Genomic DNA, 26,661 nt, shown 5'->3' with positions numbered 1-26,661 from the left:
GGCATGAATTTCTGGTCAGTGTTGTATATTCAGTCTAAAACTATGCTAGGCATATAGTCGGTGCTCAATATGTATCTGTTAAATGAATAACTGAATGAAACCTGAACAAAGCCAGAGCAAATAAAAAAAACAAAACCCAGCAAGTTTGATTATTAAGTAGGAATGAAGAGAGGTAAAGTTGTAGCTATATTTTAATTTAATTTTCCTAAGTTCTATTTTTCTTATATTTGTGAGGGTTAAAAAACAGTGTAGATGTTAGCTTGCTTCCTTGATTATACATTCTATCATCTTTTGTGATAACACTTAAACATATTAACATTTAATTTAGAAGGACACTTGCAAGGAAGAAATTTTCCTATTTTATGTTCCAAAGCTATGATTAGAAAATACCAACTTTCTACTAAAAAGCTAGTCTGCGAATTACCTTAAAGTGAAGACTGAATCATATTTTCTCTACTGCCAGTGTTTGGCATGGTGCCTGGTATTCAGGAGGTCTCAGTAAATGTTTGTTGAAAGCAAAGGTATGAATCCAATTATGCTGTACTGCATTTCCCATTTCTGATTATTTGCTTAGGAATGTTGAGTTTAAATATATTAGTTGAAAATAAAATAATTCCCTGAGAAATGAGATCCTAGGATGTCTGTTTCTCTTAGATTAGTGACAAATGAAGTTAGGGTTTATTTTCCATCAGATTCCTGCTTACTTTTTCTATGAAACAACTGAGACTGCTTTAGCTTTTTTTTTACTTTCTCTTGTGTGACTTCCCATTTATGCCAAGGCCATGGGGCAGCTTCTCCTATCCAGTTCAGTTATCCAGTTATTTTTCCAACTCCTCCTCCTCTTCTTTTCTTTTCCTTTCCTCTTCTTTTCCTTTCCTTTCCTCTTCTTTTCCTTTCCTTTCCTTTCCTTTCCTTTCCTTTCCTTTCCTTTCCTTTCCTCTTCTTTTCCTTTCCTCTTCTTTTCCTTTCCTTTCCTTTCCTTTCCTTTCCTTTCCTTTCCTTTCCTTTCCTTTCCTTTTTCTTTCTTTCTTTCTTTCTTTCTTTCTTTCTTTCTTTCTTTCTTTCTTTCTTTCTTTCTTTCGATAGAGAGTGGGAGGGGAGAAGCAAAGGGAGTGGAGAGAGAATCTTAAGCAGGCTCCACATTCAGTGTGGAGCCTAACATAGAGCTTGATTTCACAACCCTGAGATCATGACCTCAGCCTAAATCAAGAGTTGGACGTTCTAAAAAAAAAAAAAAAAGAAAGAAAAAAAGTTGGACATTTAACTAACTGAGCCACCCAGGTTTTCCCCCTCCTTTTCTTCTTTACTATAGATAGGCAGTTGTTCCTGCCTCCACTGCTCTGACAGACACTGAAATTTAAGGCTTGCCTCAAAAGTGGTAGAGAGGAAAAGCTGTACAGTGTAGGTACCAGTTCCAGGGAAGTGGCTAGAGGTAGATCCTTAGAAAGATCCTGGCTTTTTCCCAGCCCTAGACACCTCCTTAGGAGTATGTACTAAAATGTCCTGGTTTCATTTTCACATATTCTGGACCTTCATCTATTAAGAGACAGTATAGCAGAATGGTCAAGAGCAATAGACTGATAAGTACTGATAAGGATTGAATTCCGCTTTTGCTGTTATGCTGTATGACTTTGGGCGGTTTCTAATTTTGTACCTCAGTTTTCTTATCTGCTAAATGGATGTATTAATAATAATCTGGTTCATAGAGTTGTTATAAGGACTAAATAAGAATTAGGAACTTAGGTCAATGCAATAATATTATTAAATGTTAATATATTACACCTCTTCTGAAAAACACAAACACCCTGAAATAGATGCAGGCAAATAATCACTTATTATAATGTAAATCAGTTTTATTAAATTGCTTCCTTTCAAAACCTGAGGTCAGCTCCCCAGAGGTCTGGCTATTTTCATAGGTGTTCCTTACCTTTAAGAAGTTCATAGTCTGGTAGGGTAAGACACACATGTAAGCAAATACTACAACACAGTAGTAGAGATCTGTGCCTAGCACAGTGCTGTTGAAAGGCAGGAGTGATCAGCAGTGCCAAAATGGCAGGCAGAGGAGGGCATGCTTAAGCTGGCTGTTATAGGATCTGCACATAAACAGCAGGGAATGGGCAAGGTGTTAAGAGAGAAAGTGAGGGTTAGTGAAACCATCACAGATAACAGGTAAATTCTCCATCATTACATGCATACAGCTCTTTTAATTGTTCATTTACAGATCAAAATGAGCAAAACCTTTTAGAAGTTCTTAGTTGTTAGGGAACAGCAGTTCATTAAAAAACAAGTGTGCCCTAGGAATGACAAATAGTTTTAATCTGTGCTAAATCTAAATTTAATCGATTGATGTTGACTGCCTAGAGTGCTTTGTCCAGAAGGATTCTGAGGGCATCACTTGAGGTAAGTGAAAAAAATGCAGTGACTGATTAATGATCAGCATTAAGTGTGGACATAAGGAGATCGAACAGCACTTGATAATTCCTGTGAAGCCAGACAGCCAGTGCTCGGATCTTGGCTCTACAACTTTCTAGCTGTGTGATTGTCACAGGATATTTAAACTACTCTGCCTCGGTGTCCTTGTCTCTAAAAGGGGGATAATAAAACTGCCTATCTCCTAGATTGTTGGCATAATTAAATGAATTAATATATATGAAGTATTTAGAACAGTGCCTGACACATTGCAAATACTCTCTTATTAGCTGTTGTTAGCTACTATGTATTTTCAAGTAAATAAGATTAATATAAAACCCAGTGGAGTCCAGTATGCTTATTTATATTGTTGTGTTTTTTTTTTCTTTTATGTTGTAAATGTTTACAAGTAGGAAGCTAACTTAAATATCCTCAGTTCTGGGCAGCCCTGGTGGCCTAGTGGTGTAGTGCCGCCTTCAGCCCGGGGTGTGATCCTGGAGACCCGGGATCAAGTCCCATGTCAGACTCCCTACAGGGAGCCTGCTTCTCCTTCTGCCTGTGTCTCTGCCTCTCTTTCTCTCTCTGTCTGTCATGAATAAATGAATAAAATCTTAAAAAAAATATCCTCAGTTTTTTCCTAGCTGTTTGGTACACAGTGCAATTTGAAGACTATTTTCAACATAATATTGATTCCACAGGTAGAGTATTAGAATAAGGAGAGTTGGAATGACTGGTATTTGAGTGACTTGGGCTTATTTTTAATTGTTTCACTCTAATATAGTGTGAGATTGATGTGTATTTATCTGTAGAACAAATATAAATTGTGCAGCTTCTCAGAACTCTTTTGGTTTGGTTTAACGTTCATTTTATATGAGTTGCCAAAAGGTTCAATGACTTTTTTCACATCCTAATTTTTATCCTATGGATCTGTAAATGTTTCCTAGGGGTTCATGTGGGATGTGGCTGAGGAACTGAAGGCTATGTTGGTGTTTGCAGAACATCGATACTATGGAGAGTCCCTACCTTTTGGTAACAATTCATTCAAGGTGAGTACAGGCATACCTTGTTTTATTGCACTTCACTGTACATCACAGATCATGTTTATTTGCAAACTGAAGGTTTGTAGCAACTCTGTGTTGAGCAAGTCAATCAGTGCCATTTTTCTAGCAGTATTTGCTTCCTTTGTGTCTCTGTCATTTTGTTAATACCTGTAATATGTTAAAATTTTTCATTATTATTGTATCCATTATGGTGATTTGTGATCGGTCATCTCTTAGATGCTCACATAAGATGGCAAAGTTAATTGATAAGTAATGTATATGTTTTGACTGCTCCACCGACCAGCTATTCCCTCATCTCTTTCCCTTTCCTCAGGCCTCCTTATTCCCTGAGACACAAAAATATTGAAATTAGGCCAATTAATAATCCTACAATGGCCTTTAAGTGTTCCAATGAAAAGAAGAGTTGCACATCTCTCACTTTAAATAGTAAGCTAGAAATGATTAAGCTTAGTGAAGAAGGCATGTTGAAAGCTAAGAGAGGCCAAAAGCAAGGCCTCTTGTGCCAGTCATTCAGCCAGGTTGTGAATGCAAAGGAAGACTTCTTGAAAGAAAATAAAGGTGCTACTCCAGTGAATATACAAATGACAAGAAAGTGAGACAGCATTATTGTTAATATTGGAGAAAGTTTGAATAGTCTGGATAGAAGATCAAATTAGCCACAATTTCCACAATTAGATCAATTTCCCTCAAGCCAAAGCCTAATCCAGAGCAAAGCCCTAACTCTCTTCAATTTGATGAAGGCTGAGGGAAGTGAGAAAGCTGCAGAAGAAAAGTCTAAAGCTAGCAGAGGCTGATTAATGAGGTTTAAGGAAAGAAGCCATCTCCATAACATAAAAGTGCAAGGTGAAGCAGTTAAATGCTGATGTAGAAGCTGCAGCAAGTTATCTAGAAGATCTGAGATAATTCATGAAGGTGGTTACACTAAACAATAGATTTTCAATATAGACAAAACAGCTTTTTGTTAAAAGGGGATGCCATCTAGGATTTTTATTGCTAGAGAGGAGAAGTCAATGCCTGGCTTCAAATCTTCAAAAGGATGGCCTGATTTTCTTGTTAGGGGTTAATGTAGCTAGTAACTTTAATTTGAAGCCAATGCATGTTTACCATCCCGAATATCCTAGAGCCTTATAGAATTTTACTTACAAAGTAGACTTTGTGCTATATAAATGGAAGAACAAAGCGTGGACGACTACACATCTGTTTACAACATGGTTTACTGAATATTTTAAGCCCACTGTTGAGACCTACTGCTCAAGAAAGAAGTTCTTTGAAAATATTATTGCTCATTGACAATACACGTGGTCACCTATGAGCTCTGATGGAGATGTACAATAAGATGAATGTTGTTTTCATGTCTGCTAATACAGCATCCATTCTGCAGCCAATGGATTAAGGAGTCATTTTGACTTTCAAATCTTATTTAAGAAATACATTTTGTAAGGGCTATTTTGCCATGTCCTCTGATCTGGGCAAAGTCAATTGAAAAACTTTTAGAAAAGGGATCCCTGGGTGGTGCAGAGATTTGGCGCCTGCCTTTGGCCCAGGGCGTGATCCTGGAGACCCGGGATCGAATCCCACGTCAGGCTCCCGGTGCATGGAGCCTGCTTCTCCCTCTGCCTGTGTCTCTGCCTCTCTCTCTGTGTGACTATCATAAATAAATAAAAATTAAAAAAAAAAAAAAGAAAGAAAAACTTCTAGAAAGGATTCAATCCTAGATACTGTGAAGAACATTCAGGATTCATGGGAAGGATTCAAAATATCAAAATTAACAGGAATTTGGAAGAAGTAGATTCAAATCCTTGTGGATGCTGAGGGGTTAAAGACTTCAGTGGAGGATATAACAACATGGGACGCCTGGGTGGCTCAGCAGTTGAGTGAGTGTCTGCCTTTGCCTCCAGAATTCTGGGATCAAGTTCCACATCGGGCTCCTGCATGGAAGCCTGCTTCTCCTCCCTCTGCCTTTGTCTCTGCCTCTCTCTGTGTCTCTCATGAATAAATAAATAAAATCTTTAAAAAAATGGATATAACAACAGATGTGATGGAAGCAGCAAGAGAACTAGAATTACAAGTGGAGCCTGAAGATGTGACTGAATAGCTCCAATGTCATGATAAAACTTGAATGGATGAAGAGTTGCTTCTCATGGATAAGCAAAAAAAGTGGTTTCTGGAGATGGAATCTACTGCTAGTGAAGATTCTGTGAAGATTGTTGAAATGACAACAATGAATGTAGAAAATTATATAAACTTAGTTGGTAAAACAGTTATAGGCTTTGAGAGGATTGATCAATTTTGAAAGAAATTCTGTGGGTAACGTGCTGTTGAACAGCATCACATGCTAAGAGAAAGCATATTCATGAAAGGAAGAATCATCAATGTGGCAGGCTTCATTGTTGTTTTATTTTTAAGACATTGCCACAACTACCCTAGGCTTCAGCAACCACCACCCTGACCAGTCAGCGGGCATCAACATTTAGGCAGGATCCTCTACTGGTAAAAAGATAAAAGCTCAGAAAACTTACTGAAGGCTCAAATGATGGTTAGCATTTTTTATCAGTAAAGTGCTTTTAAATTAAGGTATGTACATCTTTTTAGAAATAATACTAACGCACACTTAATAGACTACAGTATAGTGTAAACATAACTTTTATGTACACTAGGAAACCAAAATAGTCGTTGGACTCGCTTTATTGCGATATTCACTTTATTGCAGTGGTCTGGAAGTGAACCTGCAATATCTCTGAGGTATGCCTGTATACTTTTTATTTTTAAGTTTAAAAGTTTTTTGGGTTTTATTTTTTTTTGAAGTTTAGGATACTACATGTTCTAATAACATGTCCCACTCTAAGAAAGAAATGATAGCTTTAACTTGAACAGCTTGAAATTTCAAACATTTGTATTTAATCTTTTCTTTTTATATGCAATCAAATAGATTAAGCCTTTCTTAAACCATAATATTATCATTTCTAATGTTAATCAGTCTTTTAACTCCGTGTGATGAGGCTGGCCTTCACCGGCATTAAGGAATGGCTGCAGTGACTATGGAGGGAACTTCTCATTGTTTCAAAAATGTCAGTAAATAATTCTGCTTTATAAGTTATACACTTAAATTACTGGGTCTACCACAGAGAAAAATATAATGAGTACTCAAATATTTAATAAGGTATTTTTCAGTATAGTAAGAATAAATTATCCCTGTATTGGGAGTCCAACCGGCCACTTAGATTCCCTTGTGGCCTTTCCTGAGCTCACAAGGAGCTTTGGCCTTGACCATAGATTCTACACCTAGTGAAAAGGGTACTTTTTCCTTAACTAAGTCACTCATGTACTACCTTTGTGATTCTGGGTATATGAATTTGCCATCTGCACTATTACCTACATAATATTTTTCTCTAAACAACTAACTTTTCAAACTTTGTATTACCTTAACCAAGGGCTTTATGGACTAGGTATGGTTTTTTCTAAATTACATTAAAACAAGTATTAAATTTAAAAAGATTGTGTATTATCTAAGATCAGCTATCCTTTTGGGGAACTCTGAGTCAAAAGAACTTGGGGACAGTAATTTTCTAGGCTGCCTATTTTGAAAGGAGTTTTAATTTTTGTTCTCAAAGGCTTTATTAGCTCATGTTATAAATAAATAAAATAAATAAAAAGTCCTTGTGTTGTAAATGAAAAGCAGAACAATTTGGTGATATGTGTGCCACATGGTGATACTGCATGGGAAACTCAATTCTTTAGTTTATTAATCTGCATAATTATCTGATTAGAGGAGTTGATGAGTTCTGAAACCATTGGGAAGTAGCTTATTGCAGGCAAAAACGTAATATCCTCTCCTAGATCCCTTTGATTCATACTTTGTTAGCAAAATGGAGCTAAGGGTTCTCTTTGATATCCTTCTTTTTCTTCATGTGCTCACAGATTTTGTCAGTAGCTTAGGAGATAATATTACAAATATGTGAGGATTAGAAAAAAATCACACTCAACCATATATGGTGCCATGAAAGCTGGCAGTAAAAGATTAGTGACAGACAGACAATGAGAAAGGAGGTAAGAGGTCAGAAAATCTGCATCTTGGATAAGGAGTAAGGTTAAAGGAGTAGGTGACATACATAGGAAAGAGGAAAGATGAGAACTGTGATTTTTGAATGTGCCAAATGATGGACAAAGTCAAACAGTGGTGAGACCAAAGCATGAAGATCAAATAGGGTAGCCTAATAGGTATATAGCTGGACTATTTACCTATTGCTATGTAACAATTTACCTCAAACCTCAGTGACTTAAAACAGCAATTGACATTTATTGTCTCATAGTTCCTATGGGTAAGGAATTAAGAGTGGCTCAGCTAGGAGGTTCTTTTTCAAGGGGTCTCATGAGGTTGAGATGTCAGCTGGTGCTAATAGTTATCTGAAGGCCTGACTGCTGCCAGAGAACCCTCTCCACTATAAGGAGAATCCACATGAGTGACAAAATGTTGCAGGGTGTTAGCAAGAGGCTGCAGTTTGTCTCTTCCTAGGTTTCTCCAAAGCCTTACTTGAGTGGCCTCATGACAAAGTAGCTGGCTTTCCTCAAAATTAGTAATCCAACAGAGCAAGGTGGAAACTGCTTGTGATTATTATGACTTAACATTGGAAGCCACATATCACTTCTGACACATTTTGTTGGTTAGAACCAAGTTACTAAGTCCAGTCCAAGTTCAAAGAGAGAAGACTTAGACTTTTAAAGGAAATACTTATTTAGCCTCCTCAGCTTAGCAGGATTCTGAGTTCTACCTCTCTATGTTGAAGTGAAGCAATTATCTCTAGGCAGGGAGTTAGATGATCATGGAACTTTATGAGTATCCTTCTCTCAGGAATCAATGTTTTACATTGCATGTTTTCTAATGCTTGAATATAGTTGCTATATTGGTTTTTGTTTTTAACTCCAATTTTATAGTTGTTTACAACAGGGTAATTTCCAGTTGTTGGTATATCAGACATGATAATTATCTTTCTGATGAGGGAGAATGAGTTTTATTTTGATTGATGATTCTTTAATTTTTCACAGGATTCAATATACCTTTGTCTGTATGGTAGCCATACAGACATATTTTATTTATTTGAGAGAGAGAGAGAATGAGTGAAAGGGAGGAGCAGAGGCAGAGGGAGAAGCAGACTGCAGGCTGAGCTGGGAGCCTGACACAGGGCCTTGATCCTGGGACTCTGGAATCATGACCTGAGGCAAAGGTGGATGCTTAACTGACTGAGCCACCCAGGCGCCCCTAAATGTTTCAGGTTTTTTTTAACTTTTATTTACTTTTTTGTAAAGATTTTATTTATTTATTCATGAGAATAAGGAGGGAGAGGCAGAGTCATAGGCAGAGGGAGAAGCAGGCTTCCCTGAAAGGAGCCTGATGCAGGACTTGATCACAGGATCCTGGAATCATACCCTGAGCTGAAGGCAGATGCTCAACCACTGAGCCACCCAGGTGCCCTGTTTCAAGTTTTATTAAAATAAAAAATATAATACAGCAATTGTCTGTTAAGCTGAGAGTTATATTCCATCACATTTGCTATTTTAAATGTTACAGTTTGTTTCTGTTGTTTCTACCTCAACAAGATCTTTGGTAAATAGCATTTTAATAAAAATTACATTGTTCGTCCCACAAATGTAAAATCATTTTTTTTAATGATTTGTTTAAATCAGCTTTGCTATTGTGTTGACTGGGTATTTTAACTCAATTGCCTAGATATTCTATTTGGAGAAAAGCTTATCTGACTGGCTTTTTTCCTGGATCTATGCTATGCCTGAGCTGCTATTATGTGTACATTTATACGTGTTCTTTGTTACTTTTCTTTAGGATTCCAGACACTTGAATTATCTGACATCAGAACAAGCTCTGGCTGATTTTGCAATGTTAATCAAACACTTGAAAAGAACAATCCCAGGAGCTAAAAATCAACCTGTCATTGCCATAGGGGGCTCTTACGGTGGCATGCTTGCAGCCTGGTTCAGGATGAAATATCCTCATATGGTGGTTGGGTAAATGCATTTATGTTGGACATGAGCACTTCTTAATGATTGTCAAGGCATACTTAGAAATTTTGGGGGGTAAAACATGTTCTGTTTACTGATATTTCTACTTTCTATCTCATTAACAACTTATTTCTCTCACCATTTTTGTTCAATATCAGTTTTGATTTTAAAACTTGAATTCAGTGAGTTACATTTTTTTTCTTTTCTCCTTTCTTATTTTTCTCACCATTTAGAGCTCTTGCAGCCTCTGCCCCCATCTGGCAATTTGGTAATCTGGTATCTTGTGGTGTATTTATGGAGATTGTAACTACAGATTTTAAGAAAAGTGGCCCAAATTGTTCAGAAAGCATCCGTAGGTCCTGGGATGCTATTAATCGATATTCAAGAACAGGTAAGCTTCAATTAATAGAATAGATATCATGGAGTTATTTACTTGTCACTTGTTAATTTCAACACTTCTCAGTTGTTGTTTTTTTTTAATTTAAGTAGAACATACAGAAAAGTACACAAATAAAATACATCACTTGATGAAATTTCACAAGGGAAAATATAATCAGTATGGTATAATAGTATAATCATCATCTGGTATAATCAGGAACATTTATGTTTTGTGTCTGCTGTCTTTTGCTCAACATTATGTCATACATCCATTTGTTGTATTTAGTTGTGGTTTACACATTCTGAATGCTCTCTAATGTTCCATTTTATTTATTTACTTATTTAAATAGTACCTTTGAAACGGAATAATTCATATAAATAATATCTTTGAAACGGAATAATTCATATAAATTCTGGCAAACTCCATCAGAATAGACAACTTGTTTATCATAAGATTATGTAGGTGCTCTAAAAATATTTTATTAAATGTTGAAAAAACATTCTTGGAGAGATGATATAGAAGATTGAATTTTTTAAAATACCAAATAAAACTTCCTGTCAGGGACTGCTTTTTAGATTCCAACAATGTGATTCTATTCTCAGGTGCTGGCTTGGGTTGGCTTTCTGAAGCCCTTCACTTATGTACCCCACTAACAAATACTCAGGATGTCCAGCATTTGAAAGTTTGGATCTCTGAAACCTGGATAAATCTGGCAATGGTGGACTACCCTTATGAGTCTGACTTTTTACAGCCTTTGCCTGCATGGCCTATCAAGGTAATAGGAAAATGTCCTGTCATCACTTTTAATATGGACTTGTCTCACTCTCTTTTTGTTTTTAGAAGGCATCTTTCCTTTTTTTAAAAAAAAATTTATATTCAAGTTAGTTAACGTATATTGTACTATTAGTGTCAGGGTTTTGTTTTTTAAGTTGGTGCTTTCTGCTACTTTCAGCATCAGAGGAATCTCCAGTGACAAAGTATGGTATGACTTTGGTATGACTAACCTGGGCAGAAATCCTTACTCACCTTGGACATCTTATCTAACTTTTCTTTTCTTTTTAAGATTTATTTATTTATTTTTTAGAGAGAAAGAACACAGTGGGGAGAGGGGTAGAGGGAAGAGGAGAGACTCTCTTAAGCAGACCACACTGAGTGCTGAGCCCAATGCAGGGCTCATCTTAAGACCCTAAGATCACCACCTGAACCCAAACCAAGAGTTCGCAGCTTAACCAACTGCACCACCCAGGCTCCCCTTACCCAGTTTTGCTGCATTAATGTCCTCTCATTTGAATAAAGGAGAAAAAATGTGTAGATTATAGAGTTGTTTGAATTAGAACTAAGACCAGTAGTTGCTGCTAATGGAATGATTACTATATGCCAAGTCCTGTGCTGTATACTTTACATGGATAATTAATCTTTGTGATGTATGTGAGACACATAGACCTATGTTATATATGGTTACTGTTTAATAAATGGCAACTGCTATCATAGTGCTATGATTCAGTCAACTGCTAATGTGTTCTAAGCGCTGCACATATCATAAAGGAGTGATAACTATGCAGCAGAGTGGAGTGGAAAGAGTACTGACTCTGAATCCTTGATTCACAACTACCATTTATCAGTTGTGTGAGGTAGTCTTCTTCCAGACCTCCATGACTTGCTCTACAAAATGAGATCATGATATTTACATTCCCTATAGGGTTGTGCTGAAGATCAAATAAAATATTAGATGTGAAGACACTCTGTAAAGTGTAAAGATACATTACACCATAAATGTTTAGCTTCTTTGCATGGCAAAATTCTTTATTGTGTATCCCCTTTTAAACATTCTTTTGTGGGATCCCTGGGTGGCGCAGCGGTTTGGCGCCTGCCTTTGGCCCAGGGCGCGATCCTGGAGACCCAGGATCGAATCCCACATCAGGCTCCCGGTGCATGGAGCCTGCTTCTCCTATGCCTATGTCTCTGCGCCTCTCTCTCTCTCTCTCTCTCTCTGTGCCTATCATAAATAAATAAAAAAATTTAAAAAAAACATTCTTTTGTAAAGAACATTCATCTTACTTTTTTTTTTTAAGATTTTATTTATTTATTCATGAGAGACACAGAGGGAGAGAAAGAGAGAGGCAGAGACACAGGCAGAGGGAAAAGCAGATTCCATGCAGGGAGCCTGATGTGGGACTCAATCCCAGAACTCCAGGATCACGCCCTGGGCCGAAGGCAGGCTCTAAACCACTGAGCCACCCAGGGATCCCCTCGTCTTACTTTTAAAATCAAAGTTTGGCCAACTTAATGGTTAAGTTTAGAGAATATAACTGATTTTACAGCTACAATGAGTGCCGGAAATGTAAATACACTTGATAATATGAGAACCAGTTTTCAAAAGCACTTTCAACTTAATACATTCTTTTTGAACTTAATATTAAATGAACATTTTGCTCAAAACTTTGTAACCCAAATGGAACAGAGTCATTTGCTATTCATCATCGAAAATATAGAATGACAAGTGGATGTCTTGCACATAGCAGGCCAGAGGTAAATGTGTATAGAATTAAATTGAATTTAATCAATACAGAATTATTTAAAAGAGCAGATTTCTTTCATGATAAGAAAACCTGGATCAAAGTAATGAGAAAAAACTAAATTTGAGCCAGTTAGCCTCCATATATGTCTTTGCGCTGATACCTTTATCTATATTATTTTACTGTTTACAGAATACTTTCATGTATGCTATCCCATTTAATCCCCACAATATGGGAAAAAGCTACAGTGGAGAGGAAATTTATGGAGAGGAAATTTAAACTCCGTGAAGAGTGGTGAAAGTGGAATTTGAACTTGGGTCTACCATTGTTCAGAAATCTTCTGATCTCTACCATATTGCCCTGGATTAGGAGAGGATTTGGATGAAGTTTTGGGTGGATCTCTAGCCATATTGTGTCAACTATCAGATTTAACTGTATTCTTTGTACAAAGTGAGAATTATGTTTGGATTTTTATGCCCACTCGAAGAGCAAATGAGTTTCTCAGGTGATAAAAACATGGGGAATTCCCTTATTATTTAGAATGAAGGTAGGCAAACTTTATTTGTAAAGGACTAGATAATAAATATTTTATGTTTTGTGGGCCATTCAGTTTCTGTTGCAGTTACTCGGTTCTGCAGTTATAGCAAGAAAATAGCCATAGACAAATATAAATCAGTGAGGAAGACTGTGTCACAATAATTCGTTATTTCTAAAATAGGCAATAGCCTGGATTTGGCATGCTGACCCCTGATTTAGAAAAAAGAGGAATACAGCTTTTTAGTGTTCATTTCTGTGTGATTTGGAACAAGGAACACTAACTTTGCTTTTCTCTCCATTTCTTTTACGTTCCTTTTGAGATATTTTGTTGTTGCATCTTAAATGTGAATAAATGTTCTATCCTTTCTCTCTCCTAAATATTCACTCAAAGTTAATTGAGTATATCTCAAATATTTGTCATCTGTTTTTGATTTAGCACAATCCTTCTTTTATCTTTTGTATATTTTACATTCTAAAAGTTTATTTTTAGGGCAAGATAACTTGTATTTTTGCCCGACAATCACCTTTTACATTTCTCTTCAGTTCTTTCTTACTGGCTTTATCCTTTCTTTTGGCATATGAAGGAGTTCTTAATTGCTTATAATATGATTCTGTTTCTTGCTTGTACTCCAACCAAAAGAAATCTCTTTGCCCCCTGCTTGAGGAATTTTCATTGCCTCTATTTCCAGTTTTATCCTTATATGATTTCAGAGTTTTTCTACTACATGCCTCCCTCTCAAACTTTTAGCTTCAGATCACTTTCTTTCACTGTTCATTCTGTTTCTCCTTTCTTGACCTCCTCTCTGTTCTCTCAACCCACTAATCCCAGAAACACTACCCAGTTGGGGACCGCTCTTTCACTTGGATAGTTCCATTTAGCCAGGACTCCTCCTCCCTCTGATACACTTCCTCCTTTTTAAAGAGCTGACAAACAGCAGTCCTTTTCTAAGTCTGTAACTCAGGCTTAGGATAGTGAGATAATGTGTAACAGTTAGGTTATGAAAAAAAAGTAAGTGATTTCCAATTCTGCCTGGACCTTGTACAGTTCTGAAGGATCCAGAGACAGTGATTGAATGCCTTTTCCATGTCAACTCCAGTATCATTCTTTTAATTTGTTTGTGAGCTTTGCACACTCGGAGTCCATTTGCTTTTGTTTACTGTTAACAGAAGCTGCAACATTCATGCAGAAATAATCATCGACTTGGCTGAGGGAATGCAGGGAAGAAGAGAAAAGGGAAATAGAAAAACCTCTCTGTCATTTGACTACTCTGACAGCATTAAAAACTACCAGGTCTCTTCTCAGTTTAAAGAGCAGTTTTTAAGGATACTATAGAGGTTGTTTATTTTGAATAAGTTTTTAGCTGATAACTCACCAAATCTTTTGGCTTAGCCTTCTGAGCATGCAGATAGATACAGTGAAATAATAAGACATAAGATGGAAAATCTCTTCCGTTTGTCTTGGTGTTTGATAATGTATGCGACCTCTCTGGGTGGTTTAAGCGGTTTAGGTGCATTCTATGAAAAGAGAGCTTTTAATGACAAAACTAATGTGATTATCTGTGAGTGTGAGAGGGGTATTGAAGCCTTAGAGAAAGAAAATCTGTTAGAAAAGCTGAATGTATCTGCTTAATCCTTTCTCTAATGTGGATGGACCATACTTTCTGAGAGGAGGTTGGTCTTTTTTTTTTTTTTTAACCCATCTTCTTTCTTTCCTTTTAAAAAAATTTCTTTGCCCCCTTTATCTTTCTCTTATTCAAATGCTTATTTTTATAGGTAAGGGGACACATAAAGCTTTTAAACAAATCATTATCTTTACTTTCTGTAGTGTATGTGGGGTCAAAGGGCAGAATCTAAATATTTGGGTGCAAAAGTAATTAGTTTGGTACTAAGATTGGAATGTTCTATCTAGTTCTATACTCTTTAAAACCAGAATTATTAAAAAAAGAAAAAGAAAAAAAAAGAAAACCAGAATTATTAAAATGGACTTATAATGCTCTTTTTAAGTTTTTCCTGGGCATTCACCTTTGTTCTAGGAAATAGAAAGTAAATTAAGTATTTCATATGTTGATTGTTGAGCCTCATATTAATTACTCTATTTTACAGTTTTCTTTTTTTGTTACATATTTAAAAAGTTATGTGACTTTTATATTGCCACAGAATCCCTTTTATTAGAATTTTTACCTAAAATAAACTTAGAAAAATATAAAGATAGTCTAAGAATAAAAAATTTTGCTTAAAAAATTAAGCATAAGACTACAGGTATATTTAGGCACTGTTTGTGTTATTTTTCTCTAATACTACAACTTTGAAGTTGGGTATGTGTAGTGTTGGTTATTACAAATGGAAGCTCTAGAGTGAGTCTTGCATTTAATTAAATCCCAGCTCTGCCACTTCCTGGCTGTATAACTTTGGGCAGGTTTCTTAACCTCTCTGTGCTTTAGTTTCCTCATCCGCAAAGTGGGGATATAGTAATTGTAATGCTTATTAGGTTCATAATGAGAATGTAATAGTGTATAGTAAGCACTAAATTGATACTAGTTATATGATATTAACAATAGCTATTATTGTTGTTGTATAATAATAGAGGAACAGTGTTTTACCAGGACTTTGTGGCAAAAGTCTCGGTTTAGAACTTATATTTGTAGTTTTCAGACTGTTTATCGCTAGCCAGACCTTGCCAAGGTTTTTTTTTTTTTTTTGCCTTTGTGATTTGGGGATGGCCATTGTATGTTTTCCCTGGGTCATTGTAGGGAAGGTACCTGAGCTTAAGGGGTATTCAGTAGTTGTACTAGCAGCCTCAGTCCCGATACCCTCCTATCAGTGAATTTATGGCTTAAGTAGAAATGCTATACCTTGTGTAGAAATTGTTTAGAAGAAGCTAATTTGATTGTGTCCACAAAATGAATAGAAAATATAGTACAGAGGTACATGAGTGGTATTTTGAATGGAAGTAGTTGGCAACCCTAATTGTTAAACTATATAGAAATATGTAGAGATTGTGTTCCTTATGCTAGAGGATGATGCTTGGACTCACAGAAGTTTTGCGTTAGAAGGGAACTCTAGAAGCACTAAAATAATAAAATTCTCTTAGTAAATTTGTAAATATTTTACCAAAAAATTTTAAGTGATTTTTTTTTAGGCCTTCTATTATCTAGTGTACCAGTAGAATTATAAATTGGTACTTTCTTTCTTCTGTCATCCTTGCTTGACAGGATGTAGCAAAGGCCTTAAAATTTTTTCTTTCCCAGGGCACCTGGGTTGTTCAGTTGGTTTAGCATCTGCCTTCAGCTCAGTTCATGCTCCTGAGGTCCTGAGATGGAGCTCCTCCTCCCAACTCCCTGCTTAGCAGAGTCTGCTTCTCCCTCTGCCCCTCCTCCACCTGTTTGTGCACGCGCGCGCGCGCCACGCTCTCTCTCACTTTCACTCTTACCCTCTCTCTCAAATAAATAAAATCTTTTAAAAAATGTTTATTTACTTTGAATCAGTTATCTTAAGAAAACAAGAGTATATGTTAAGATATAGCCCCAGGGTTTATCTGTTTATTGTAGCCTTTTGTAGTATGAAAGATTAGGAATGATACAAATGAGGAATTGTAGGATTGCTTCAACTTTTCCTCAACTCCCCATCCTACTTGCTCCCCTCTGGATTTTCTCATGTTGATCATTGTCCTTCTTAGAGTGTGATGCTCAGAACTGAACCCAGTACTCCAAGGGAGCCCTGACCTCACAGAGGACAGTAGATCCAGGAGTGGCCTTAATCTGGACACAGAATCTCTATTAGCAGACGCCAAGTTTCTGACCATGATGTTCTCTCTGTGTAACTGGGGCTGCAGAAACCCAAGTATTGTCAGCCGGTGCCGGTCCCCAGCCATGCTCGTGTCTTTTAAGGAGTGACAGTAACTGCTGTTTGCAGAGATGGCTATTCATGGGGACTCCTTTTCTTTGCCTGACAGAGGCCTAGTGTTCTAGCTCTGAGAGGGATCTGATGCCAGCATGTGAGTCACACTTAACTTGCTACTGTTCTTTTCCAGAGTTTTAAGCCACTTGTTTGTTATTGCTCGTCAGCACTCCCCGTTTCCTCCTGCCCAGCTTACATTGTCACCCCGCCTCATCTATCTAGCTGTGCTTGAACATAATGCTTTTCTATGCATCCCATGGATCCATTCCATAGTTTTATGTTGCAATTGGAAAGAGCAGAGTCCACTGTAAATGTCCACAGTAAAGAAGGAATGCTGATCAACTGTTGGGAATTAGTAGTTTAACAAATTCTGTGATTGGTCCTTAATTTCCATATTTTCTTGAGTATTTCTTAGGAACATTTTCTGAGAAAGGTGCTATGCAAATGTTAGGTATTTTTTGACTTACCATGAATAATTGAAAGTTGTCAGAAAACACTGTTTTTTGCCTTTTTTTCTTCAGCTTACATTTTCTTACTCCTTTAGGTTTGATAGGCTTGCTCAATTCTGTTTCTTTATGTACACCTTTTCAGGTGTATCTTATTCTTATGACCTCTCTGTTACTTTTTAAGGTATATCCAAGTTCTTTGGACACCTTAATTTCTGACTTTTCTTTCACTATAAAACTCTGTCTCCCTTTTGAAAAGCCACATTGAGCATGTTAAAGGCTCTGAGGAATCCTGCAGTCAAGTTAAATTGTTCACATTTGCAGATACAACATTTCTTAAAATTATTTGACTATGAAACTATTTTTCACAAAGTACAGAAATATTTTTGTGCTAAATGCGTTTGGGGAGGGGCATTGAATTTTCCCTGATTCATTTCTTCTGCCTTTTCACATTTCCTTTTTTTTTTTTTTTTTCTTTTTCAGAAAGGTGTTGCTGGAAACTGGTCCTAAGCAGAACTGTGATGGTTTGCTTTCTGCTGTTCACTTCCTTTCTCAGTGTCCTTCTTTCCTGAGTGGGAGCACGTCCCCAGCCCAGGCCTTGTGGCTTCTGCTGCCCAGAGTCTCTCCCTGAAGTAGGGTAACTAGACTCTTTCTTTCCTGGCTCTTTCTTCTCTGGACATCTCTCTCTCTCTCTCTCTCTCTCTCTCTCTCTCTCTCTCTCTCTTAATCAGAACTTGCCTGCTGTATACAATCTTTTCCATATGAGAGGAGAAAGGACCAAATCACTGACTTCATGTCAAGGTGTTAATAGAGGATGCAAACTTAATAAATGTGTTTTCCTTGCCATTGAGGCTATTTGCAGTTTTACAAGGAATGCTTTTTAGGTTGTGTAGCGTAATGGATAAGATGTATCTTTCAGAACTAGAGAGATCTGTAGTTGTATCTAGATCTTAACATTTACCAGCTGGATGACCTTAAATAAAGTGATTTAACCTAAGATTCAATTTCTCTGTGTAAAATAGTGGACAATAATATATCTGATAAGATTGTTTGAGGAATGTATGATATAATGATTGTAAACCCAGAACTTAGTAATTAGTAGCTATTGTTGTTTTTCTACTCTGATTCCATAGCCTGTGATTTTTCCCCAATATTTTATTGTGAAAAATTTCAAATACAGAAACACTGAAATAATTGGACAGTGAACACCCATAAAAATACCACTTAAATTCTAGAAAAGCATTTTGCTGTATTTGATTTAGCACATATATATTTGCCTAGCCATTTTTCTATCCTTCATTCCATTTTACCTTTTAAATGCATTTCAGTGAGTTGCAGACATTAGTGTACTTCTTCTTTATCATCATTAACTAGAGTTTATTATTTGTATGATTCTTTTTTTTTAAAGATTTAATTTAATTTATTTATTCATGAGAGACACGCAGAGAGAGAGAGAGAGATAGGCAGAGACATAGGCAGGGGAAGTAGCAGGCTCCATGCAGGGAGCCTGATGTGGAACACGATCCCGGGACTCCAGGATCACACCCTGGGCTGGGCTGAAGGCAGGCACTAGACCGCTGAGCCACCCAGGGATCCCCTGTATGATTCTGTTTTTAATATAAAATTTATATACAGTTAATTAGACAAATTCCAAGTGGACTGTTTGTTGTATTACCCAGACCTCTGTGAAGATATTGAATATTTTTCTTCCCTTAAAAGTTCCCCAACCCCTGTCTAGTCATTCCTGCTTTACTCCCGACCCTGAGTATTGTGTGATTTTTAAGTACTAGAATTTCAGGTGCTAATTATAGTTCAGTAATAAGAATATTTGGAATCTAGGGTACTACCTGGTATGCTTCTTATCATACCACAGAGATTGGAGTTTGATATAGTTTTTCCATAAGAAATTTTATAAATTTTGCATTTTCACAAAAATGTATTTATTCATTTAGTTAGCATTTAGGTGTCAGATACCTTGCTAAGTGCTGAGTGAGATGTTCTGGAATCAAATGAATACAGTGCAGTGTTATAGGGGCTCTGCTAGAAACAAGTATAGGTTATAAGTAGAAGCACAAAGGGAGTGATCTAGTTCTTTGCAACTTGAGGGCATAGCTAATGATAGCCTCACAGAGGAGGTGATACTTAAGCTAAGTATTATAGAAAATGAATTGGTGTTTGCCAGACATTAATGGAGTGGGAGAGTGGGAAAAGGGTATTTCAGGGTGAATAAAGGCAAAGAGGAGAGAAAGAGCCTGGTGTGGTGGGAATGATTTTGCTAGACTGAAACAAGGGAGGAAGCTACAGTGGTAGGTGTGGAGGATTTTGCACACCATGCAAATGACTGTTTATTTCTATAGCTAAGAGTAATTTAAATTTTATACTTAGAGAATGATGGTTTATTCATTTATGAACAGGATAATACTCGAGATAAAAATTGTCAAGCAATGCTGTTAGATGTTTAAGATTGTTTTATAGACAAATCAAAATCATATTTCTTCTTTGTTTCATTAAAAATCATGATTTTATAAATATATTCTGACTCTTCCTTTATGTCCTTTTGAAATGACAGGTAGTGTGCCAGTATTTGAGAAATCCCAACGTACCTGATGCACAGCTTCTGCAGAATATTTTCCAAGCTCTGAATGTATATTACAATTATTCAGGCCAGGCCAGCTGCCTCAATGTATCAGAGACAACAACTAGCAGTCTGGGAACCCAGGGGTGGAGCTATCAGGTAAGCATGTATCATTTCCTCAAGTGGAACTTATTTTTCACTGATATGGTTATACTGTGACAGAGTTCACAAGATTTTGTCACCAACCTGGATCCAAATATGGTCTCCATTGTCTTACACTGTGAACCGTGGATAAGTTCGTTCGTTCGTTCATTTGTTCCTTCCCTCCCTCCTTTTGTTCGTTTCCTTCCTTCCTTCCTTTCTTTCTTCCTTCCTTCCTTCCTTCCTTCCTTCCTTCCTTCCTTCCTTCCTTCCTTCCTTCCTTCCTTCCTTCCTTCCTTCCTTCCTGTATTTAGCATCACCAAATATATTCTGGGTACTTACCACATGCCAGACAACATTCTAGGCTCTGAAGATACAAAGGTAAATAAGACATGATCTCACCTTCAAATATAGTTCATTGAAAAAACTATTTATATTACAATAGATCTTGGTAAGTCCAAAAAGGAAGTATTTTATGTATGCAGAAAAGAAGAGGAGTCTAATTTGATTCTCTCTTAGCCTCTATTCTTTCATCTGTATGAGACTAATAATAATAAAAAATACTTTGCCTCCAGAATTGTTTTGATGATTCATTATGATAATAAGTGCAAAAGAAAGCAGTTTAAAAAGGAAGAATATATAGCCCTAATTTTTGTAACTTCTCAACTGAGTCTTTCCAGGAATAATGAGAGGTGGTATGACAGAGATAAAGATCAGGGGCTCTGAAGCCAAATCACCTAAGTTCAAGCCCTAGCTTTGCTACTACTAGCTGTATGACTTTGGATAACTTATTTAACTCTTTGTGCCTCATTTTCTTATTGGATTCTCTTTTGATTTCCTTTTTTAAGGCCTGCACAGAAATGGTCATGCCTTTTTGTACTAATGGTATTGATGACATGTTTGAACCTCACTCATGGAACTTGAGGGAATTTTCTGATGACTGTTTTAAACAGTGGGGTGTGAGACCGAGGCCTGCCTGGATCATTACTACATATGGAGGCAAAAACATAAGTGCACACACAAACATCATTTTTAGGTGAGTTTTTACTGACAGTTTTACTGACATTTTACTGATGCATGCTGACAATAATATAGAATGCAGTAGTGCTATCCATCATGTTTTTCCTTGAAAGACAGAGGATGCTACACAAGAGATAGATTTTATACTCTATTACCAACGTGCTTAAAAGGCTTAAAAACAATAACAGTAACAAAATTTAAATCATTTATGAAACAATGCTAGCACAAAATGGAGCATCATCTGCTGCTCTCAATTTGTGTTATTATTTTTTTAAAAGATTTTATTTATTTATTCATGAGAGACACAGAGAGAGGCAGAGACAGAGGAAGAAGCAGGCCCCCTGTGGGAAGCCTGATATGAGACTTGATCCCAGGACCCTGGGATCATGACCTGAGCTGAAGGCAGACGCTTAATCAACTGAGACACCCACGTGCCCCTCAACAAACACTTTTGAGGTGCCTATTCTGTTCTGTTTCAGGCACTATATGAGACACTTTAAATAAATTGCCTAATTGAATCCTCACAACAGTCCTATGAAATAGTTGTTATAGTCCCTTTTTCACTGAGAAGGAAAGTGAAGGTCACTGTGTTCAGTCACTTGCCAAACCTCATCTAGCTTTGTTATAGTTACTAAGTGATAAAGCCAGATTTCAACCTTGGCTTGTCTGACTACAAAACCTGTGTTTGTTCTTCTATGTTACACTGTTTCTTTAGAAGGGATATATTTGGTTTGGACTCATATCAAAGTTAATTAAATAGACTCCTTTGTGTATCTGATTGTGATTTTAAAATTTCCATATTTTGGTTTGGTCAGCTATTAAGATAACAACCAATTACTCAAAAATTTCCCCAAATCTAAATAGTAGAGAGATAGTGTACATACCTCTTAACCTGCAGCCATTGTTTAAACTGTAAATGTCATTCTTTTACAAGTCTTTAAAATGAGGGTCAAATTTGGCCTTCTGCACATGGCTGGTAGCTTTTAGGAGTGAGTAGTGCTGTTTTGAAGGATCATTCTCTGTATTTAGGCTGGTGACACTGCCCAATTTGCAAAAGAGCTTCTGTCTTATTAGATGCATGCTGTTTGCTCACCCAGCAGGATACTTGCCCCAAATAAAAGGTGAAACACTTTCATGGAAAATTTAAAGATTCTTTTGTTTAATTTCTTTAAGTTGTGTTTCTTGTTCTCAGGAGGATTCTTCAAATCAACCTACTCCTCAGATCAGCCTTTTAAAGTAATGGTTGAGCAAATAGATCTAAGTATAGATTACCTAAGGAAACTGCCAAAGTAGGGTGTGTGAAATCAGGAAAGCATGAAGGGACCTAGTATAAAAGGCTTAAACACAACTTTGGATCTCTAGGTTCATTTTTGTTCCTTCAAAAGAAGGACTTTGTCAATTTTTTTTGTTTTTCTTTGGTAATTTATCTCCATTTAGTATTTAAATGAATTTCTGTAGCATGCTGATACTTTAAGCTCATCCTTCCTTGCTTTGACCTTGTAAAGCTAAAGTCCAAGTTGATCTGTAGAGTCTTTAAATCCTTGTATAAAGGTTTTAATAGGAGTTTTGGTTAAATACATTGTCATTTTTTATTAGATTCAACCATTATAGATGAATATTTTATCTGTTTGCCCTTTTATATTATTTTGCTGAGGCTATCTAAATCATCATCACTGAGGAATGGGGCAGATTTTGTGAGAAAAGTTTTGGGAATAGAACTAAAGCCAACAGATGGAAATTATAGTTTAGTGTTAGAAAGTTTTAATTCAGTATTAAGGAGGGAGTTTCTAACTGAACTGTTGAAAGGTCCAGTCGGCTGTTTTAAATAAAATTACTTAAGCTCTTCGATCCTCAGTCTTCTTTTCTGTAAAATGCTATAATGATACCACTCACCCCACAGTGTTGTATGATGCTTAAGAGTTAACCCAAGGAAGTATTTGACCCAGATTTGACAAACATATATGCTCAAAAACTTTTTTTGAATGAATAAATGGAAATATACTCTCTGCCTTGTATTTATGTCCCAGCTACAGGAAACTGTTTGTCTTTGTATGTCCTTTCCCTTCCTCTTTTTCTTCCTTTCTTAAGACTCAGGCCTTTCCTCTTTTTCTTCCTTTCTTAAGACTCAGGAGTCCTCTAAGAACTCTTCCCTGAGTCCTCCAGAGAGGTTAGATTCCCCTTACCCTCTTAGCTCCCCTAGACCTGTGAATAGCACTTAGCACTCTGTGTGGAAATTATCTATTTGTGTTTCTGTCTCCTCCATGAGATTGCAAACTTCTTAATGGCAGAGACTTTGTCTTAATCATATCTGTGCCCTTAATACTTGCTCCAGTATTGACACATATTGGATGCCCAAGAAATATATGTGTTCATAAAAAACAAGGAATGAAATACAAAGCTTATTAGAAAGGCTTCACAGGCATATGAAAGTTTAAAGGCAGGACTATGGAAGATCCTGGTTTATCTTTTAAAGTCTACTTTTAAAAAATCTTTATGCTGCTAGGTGAGAAAACCATTGTAAATATTTTAAAGTTATTAAAAAATTCAAAGTTTACCTGCTTTTCTGAAGAAAACACATTCCCAAAGTAAAGAGACAGCCTTAGGTGTTGCTGTTCTGTCTACTTAGTGGCTACCAGCTAGAAAAAGTTTTTCGCTGATGAGTAAGAAAATGTTCAAGGAACCAAGTGGAAAGTATCTTTATGTCCATGCTTCTCTCCTTAGGTCATCTCACACAAATCCAGTTGTGACTACTTTTCTGAATGGGATAGGAGATTTGTCAGTTAGATTAAAAGCATGGGGGCAGCCCTGGTGGCTCAGCCTGGGGCCTGATCCTGGAGACCCGGGATTGAGTCCCACATCGGGCTCCCTGCATGGGGCCTGCTTTTCCCTCTGTCTGTGTCTCTGCCTCTCTCTTTCTTTCATGAATAAATAAAATTTTAAAAAAAAATTAAAAGCTTGGGCTTTGAAGTCAGGTAGACCAAGTTAGCTGGATAGCCCCAAGCAAATTGCTAATTTGTAGAAGTTAGAGGTAATGACTACCAAACAGGGTTACTTTAATGAGTAAATAGATTATCATGGAAGTAAGCACCATGAGGACAGAGATTTTGTCCGTTCATTGTTGAATGCATTGTATGCACTCAGTAAACATTTTTTGAATGAATGAGTACTTAATAAATAGTGGCCATTAATCATTCCATTTCAGTAATTTTCTTATTCTGCAGCTGTTTTGTTAGAAGGATTTATTTTTCTCCCAGTCTCAACTGGTAAGAAGTTATCTTACCAGTGGTCATGCTTATTTATTTAAATATAAATCCTAAAGGGAGTCCCTGAAGAGCTGATTAGTTTAATATCATTTCTCAGGCAAATTAATTGTTGCCAGTGATTAGAAGCTCACTGTTGGGAATTTTATCCAGGCATCTTGACTCTCTCGTGAAAGCCAGTATTTTTTTTTTTTTTTTTTTTTTGGTAAATGTCCCAGTGGCTGGTTTAGCTTTCACGTGTCTAGGACCAAAAAATTCAAGTCCATGTGCATCTTAGGTCTCTCAGCAACTCTAAACACTGTTGCTAAGCCACTGGGCTGATTCAGATGACCTTTTAAATCAAATGCAGTTTGCTTATTATGTGGCTGTTGGGATGGCTTTTTTGTTTTGCAAATAATGGAGAGTTTCCTATCTGGGTTGGTCCTGTCAAATTGGAATAATGATAAAGGCTATTTGTTCACTTAAGAGAATTAACCCCTTGTGTAGTTTACTATAAGAATTTATCTGGTAGTTGAAAACTAAGGCTGTATTTTGCATAGGAGTTATCCTTTTTGTTTTTAACAAAATTTGGAGTGTTTTTTCCCCCAAGAATGATGTTATTAAGTTGCAGTTGAATTCATTTTGTTTTTAAAGAGAGATGTGATGAGAATAGAACAGGATTTTTTTTTAAGATTTATTTATTTGAGAAAGAGAGAGACAGAGTGAGCATGCCAGTGGGTGAGGGGCAGAGGGAGAGAATCTTAAAGCATACTCCCTGCTGAGCATGGGGCCCATGGTAGGCTCAATCCCAGGACCCATGAGATCATGACCTGAGCCAAAACCCAGAGTCAGATGCTAAACTAACTGAACCACAAAGGTGCCCCTAGAACAGGAAGTTTAAAATTGTATTTCAAGCATAAACGTGTGTGTGTGCGCGCGTGCGTGTGTGCTTATTTTCTCATTTAGTTTGTATATTTACCTGGAAAATGTTGATCACATTCCTTTTCTGGCCAAATTTCTAGGAGACCTGCCTTTACATCCCTTTTCATAATTCATTAACCTCTCAGAAGTATTAACACTTCTCATGCTTACAGAATATGATAATAATAATTATAATAATACTGCACATTTGTGTAGTATTTTATAGTTTATACTTTATTGTCACATTATTATTGAACTTGAATTTCACAATATCTGTGAGGTAGGAGCATTATCTTTTCTTGAAAAAAATTTTTGTGAGAGTGCCTGGGTGGCCCAGTTGGTTAGGCATCTGACTCTTGGTTTTCAGCTTAGGTCATAATTTCATGGGTCAAGGGATTGAGGCCCATGATGGTGTCTGGGTTGAGAGAGGACCCTGCTGGAGTTTCTCTCTCTCTGTCTGCCCCTCCCTGCTGCTGTGCTGTCTTCCTCTCTTCTCTCTAAAATAAATAAATAAATCCTTTAAAAAATTTTTGTTTTTCTTCATAATACATATGGGAATTAAGGTTCACAGAGGTTAGATGACTTACCCAAGGTCATGGGCTGCTAAGGGTATATAACTTAGATCTTAGTTAATTGTTCTTGCCACTACTTATACACAGCTGAAGGTCAGTTTCTCTTTATTTTTATTAATCACTTATATTAACTGGTTTCCCATGTAAAGTGGGGTTTCCCACTAAAGTGATTTCATGTTCCTGAACTTGCATATATATATTTATATATCTCTTTGTAGAGCATTTAGTACAAGGCTCAGACAACTAGACACTTAGATTTTTTTCCTTCGTTCAGTAAATATTTGGCTCCTACCATGTGCCAGGCCTGGTTCTAGGCACTGTAGATATAATGATAAACAAATGAGACAAAGTCCCTGCCATCATGGAGTTCTAGGTGGAGAAATAGGTAAAGATAGTACCTATAAATATGTTAAGAGGAGCTAAGTGCTAAGAATGAAAAATAAACCAGGAAAGAAGCCATGAAATGTTGGGAGAAAGGAAAAGATTTGCAATTGTATTTTATTTCTTTTATTTATTCAAGTAATCTCTACACCCAACGTGTGGGGCTTGAACCCATGACCCGGAGATTAAGAGTCACATGCTCCTCCAATTGAGCCAGCCAGGCACCCCAAGGTTTGCAATTTTATTTATTTTTTTAAAAAAATAAAATAAAAATTTTATTTAGAATTTTTAAAAATAAAAATAAAATTTTATTTAAAATTTTTAAAAATAAAAATTTTTTTTTAAAAAGATTTTATATATCTATTCATGAGAGACAGAGAGAGAGAGAGAGAGAGAGAGAGAGAGAGAGAGAGAGAGGCAGACAGGAAAGCAGGCTCCATGCAGGGAGCCCGACGCGGGACTAGATCCCTGGTCTCCAGGATCAGGCCCTGGGCTGAAGGTGGTGCTAAACCACTGAGCCACCCGGGCTGCCCAAGGTTTGCAATTTAAGATGAG

The 26,661-nt window shown here is 36.7% G+C and overlaps 1 protein-coding gene across 1 annotated transcript in view; it reads left to right on the top strand.

Moving 5' to 3' along the window:
• The window catches only part of PRCP (prolylcarboxypeptidase), a 66,122-nt gene that overhangs the window by 34,779 nt on the left and 4,682 nt on the right, over positions 1-26,661 (top strand). The window contains exons 4-9 of the mRNA XM_055320537.1: positions 3,354-3,455; positions 9,307-9,488; positions 9,716-9,873; positions 10,464-10,636; positions 19,827-19,991; positions 20,822-21,009. Coding sequence (XP_055176512.1) covers positions 3,354-3,455; positions 9,307-9,488; positions 9,716-9,873; positions 10,464-10,636; positions 19,827-19,991; positions 20,822-21,009 — 968 coding nt within the window. The remainder of the gene's footprint in view (positions 1-3,353; positions 3,456-9,306; positions 9,489-9,715; positions 9,874-10,463; positions 10,637-19,826; positions 19,992-20,821; positions 21,010-26,661) is intronic.

Source organism: Nyctereutes procyonoides, unplaced genomic scaffold (assembly GCF_905146905.1).
Source record: "Nyctereutes procyonoides isolate TBG_1078 unplaced genomic scaffold, NYPRO_anot_genome, whole genome shotgun sequence".
Taxonomy (NCBI): Eukaryota; Metazoa; Chordata; class Mammalia; order Carnivora; family Canidae; genus Nyctereutes; species Nyctereutes procyonoides.
This window is presented reverse-complemented; position numbering and strand designations above follow the sequence as displayed.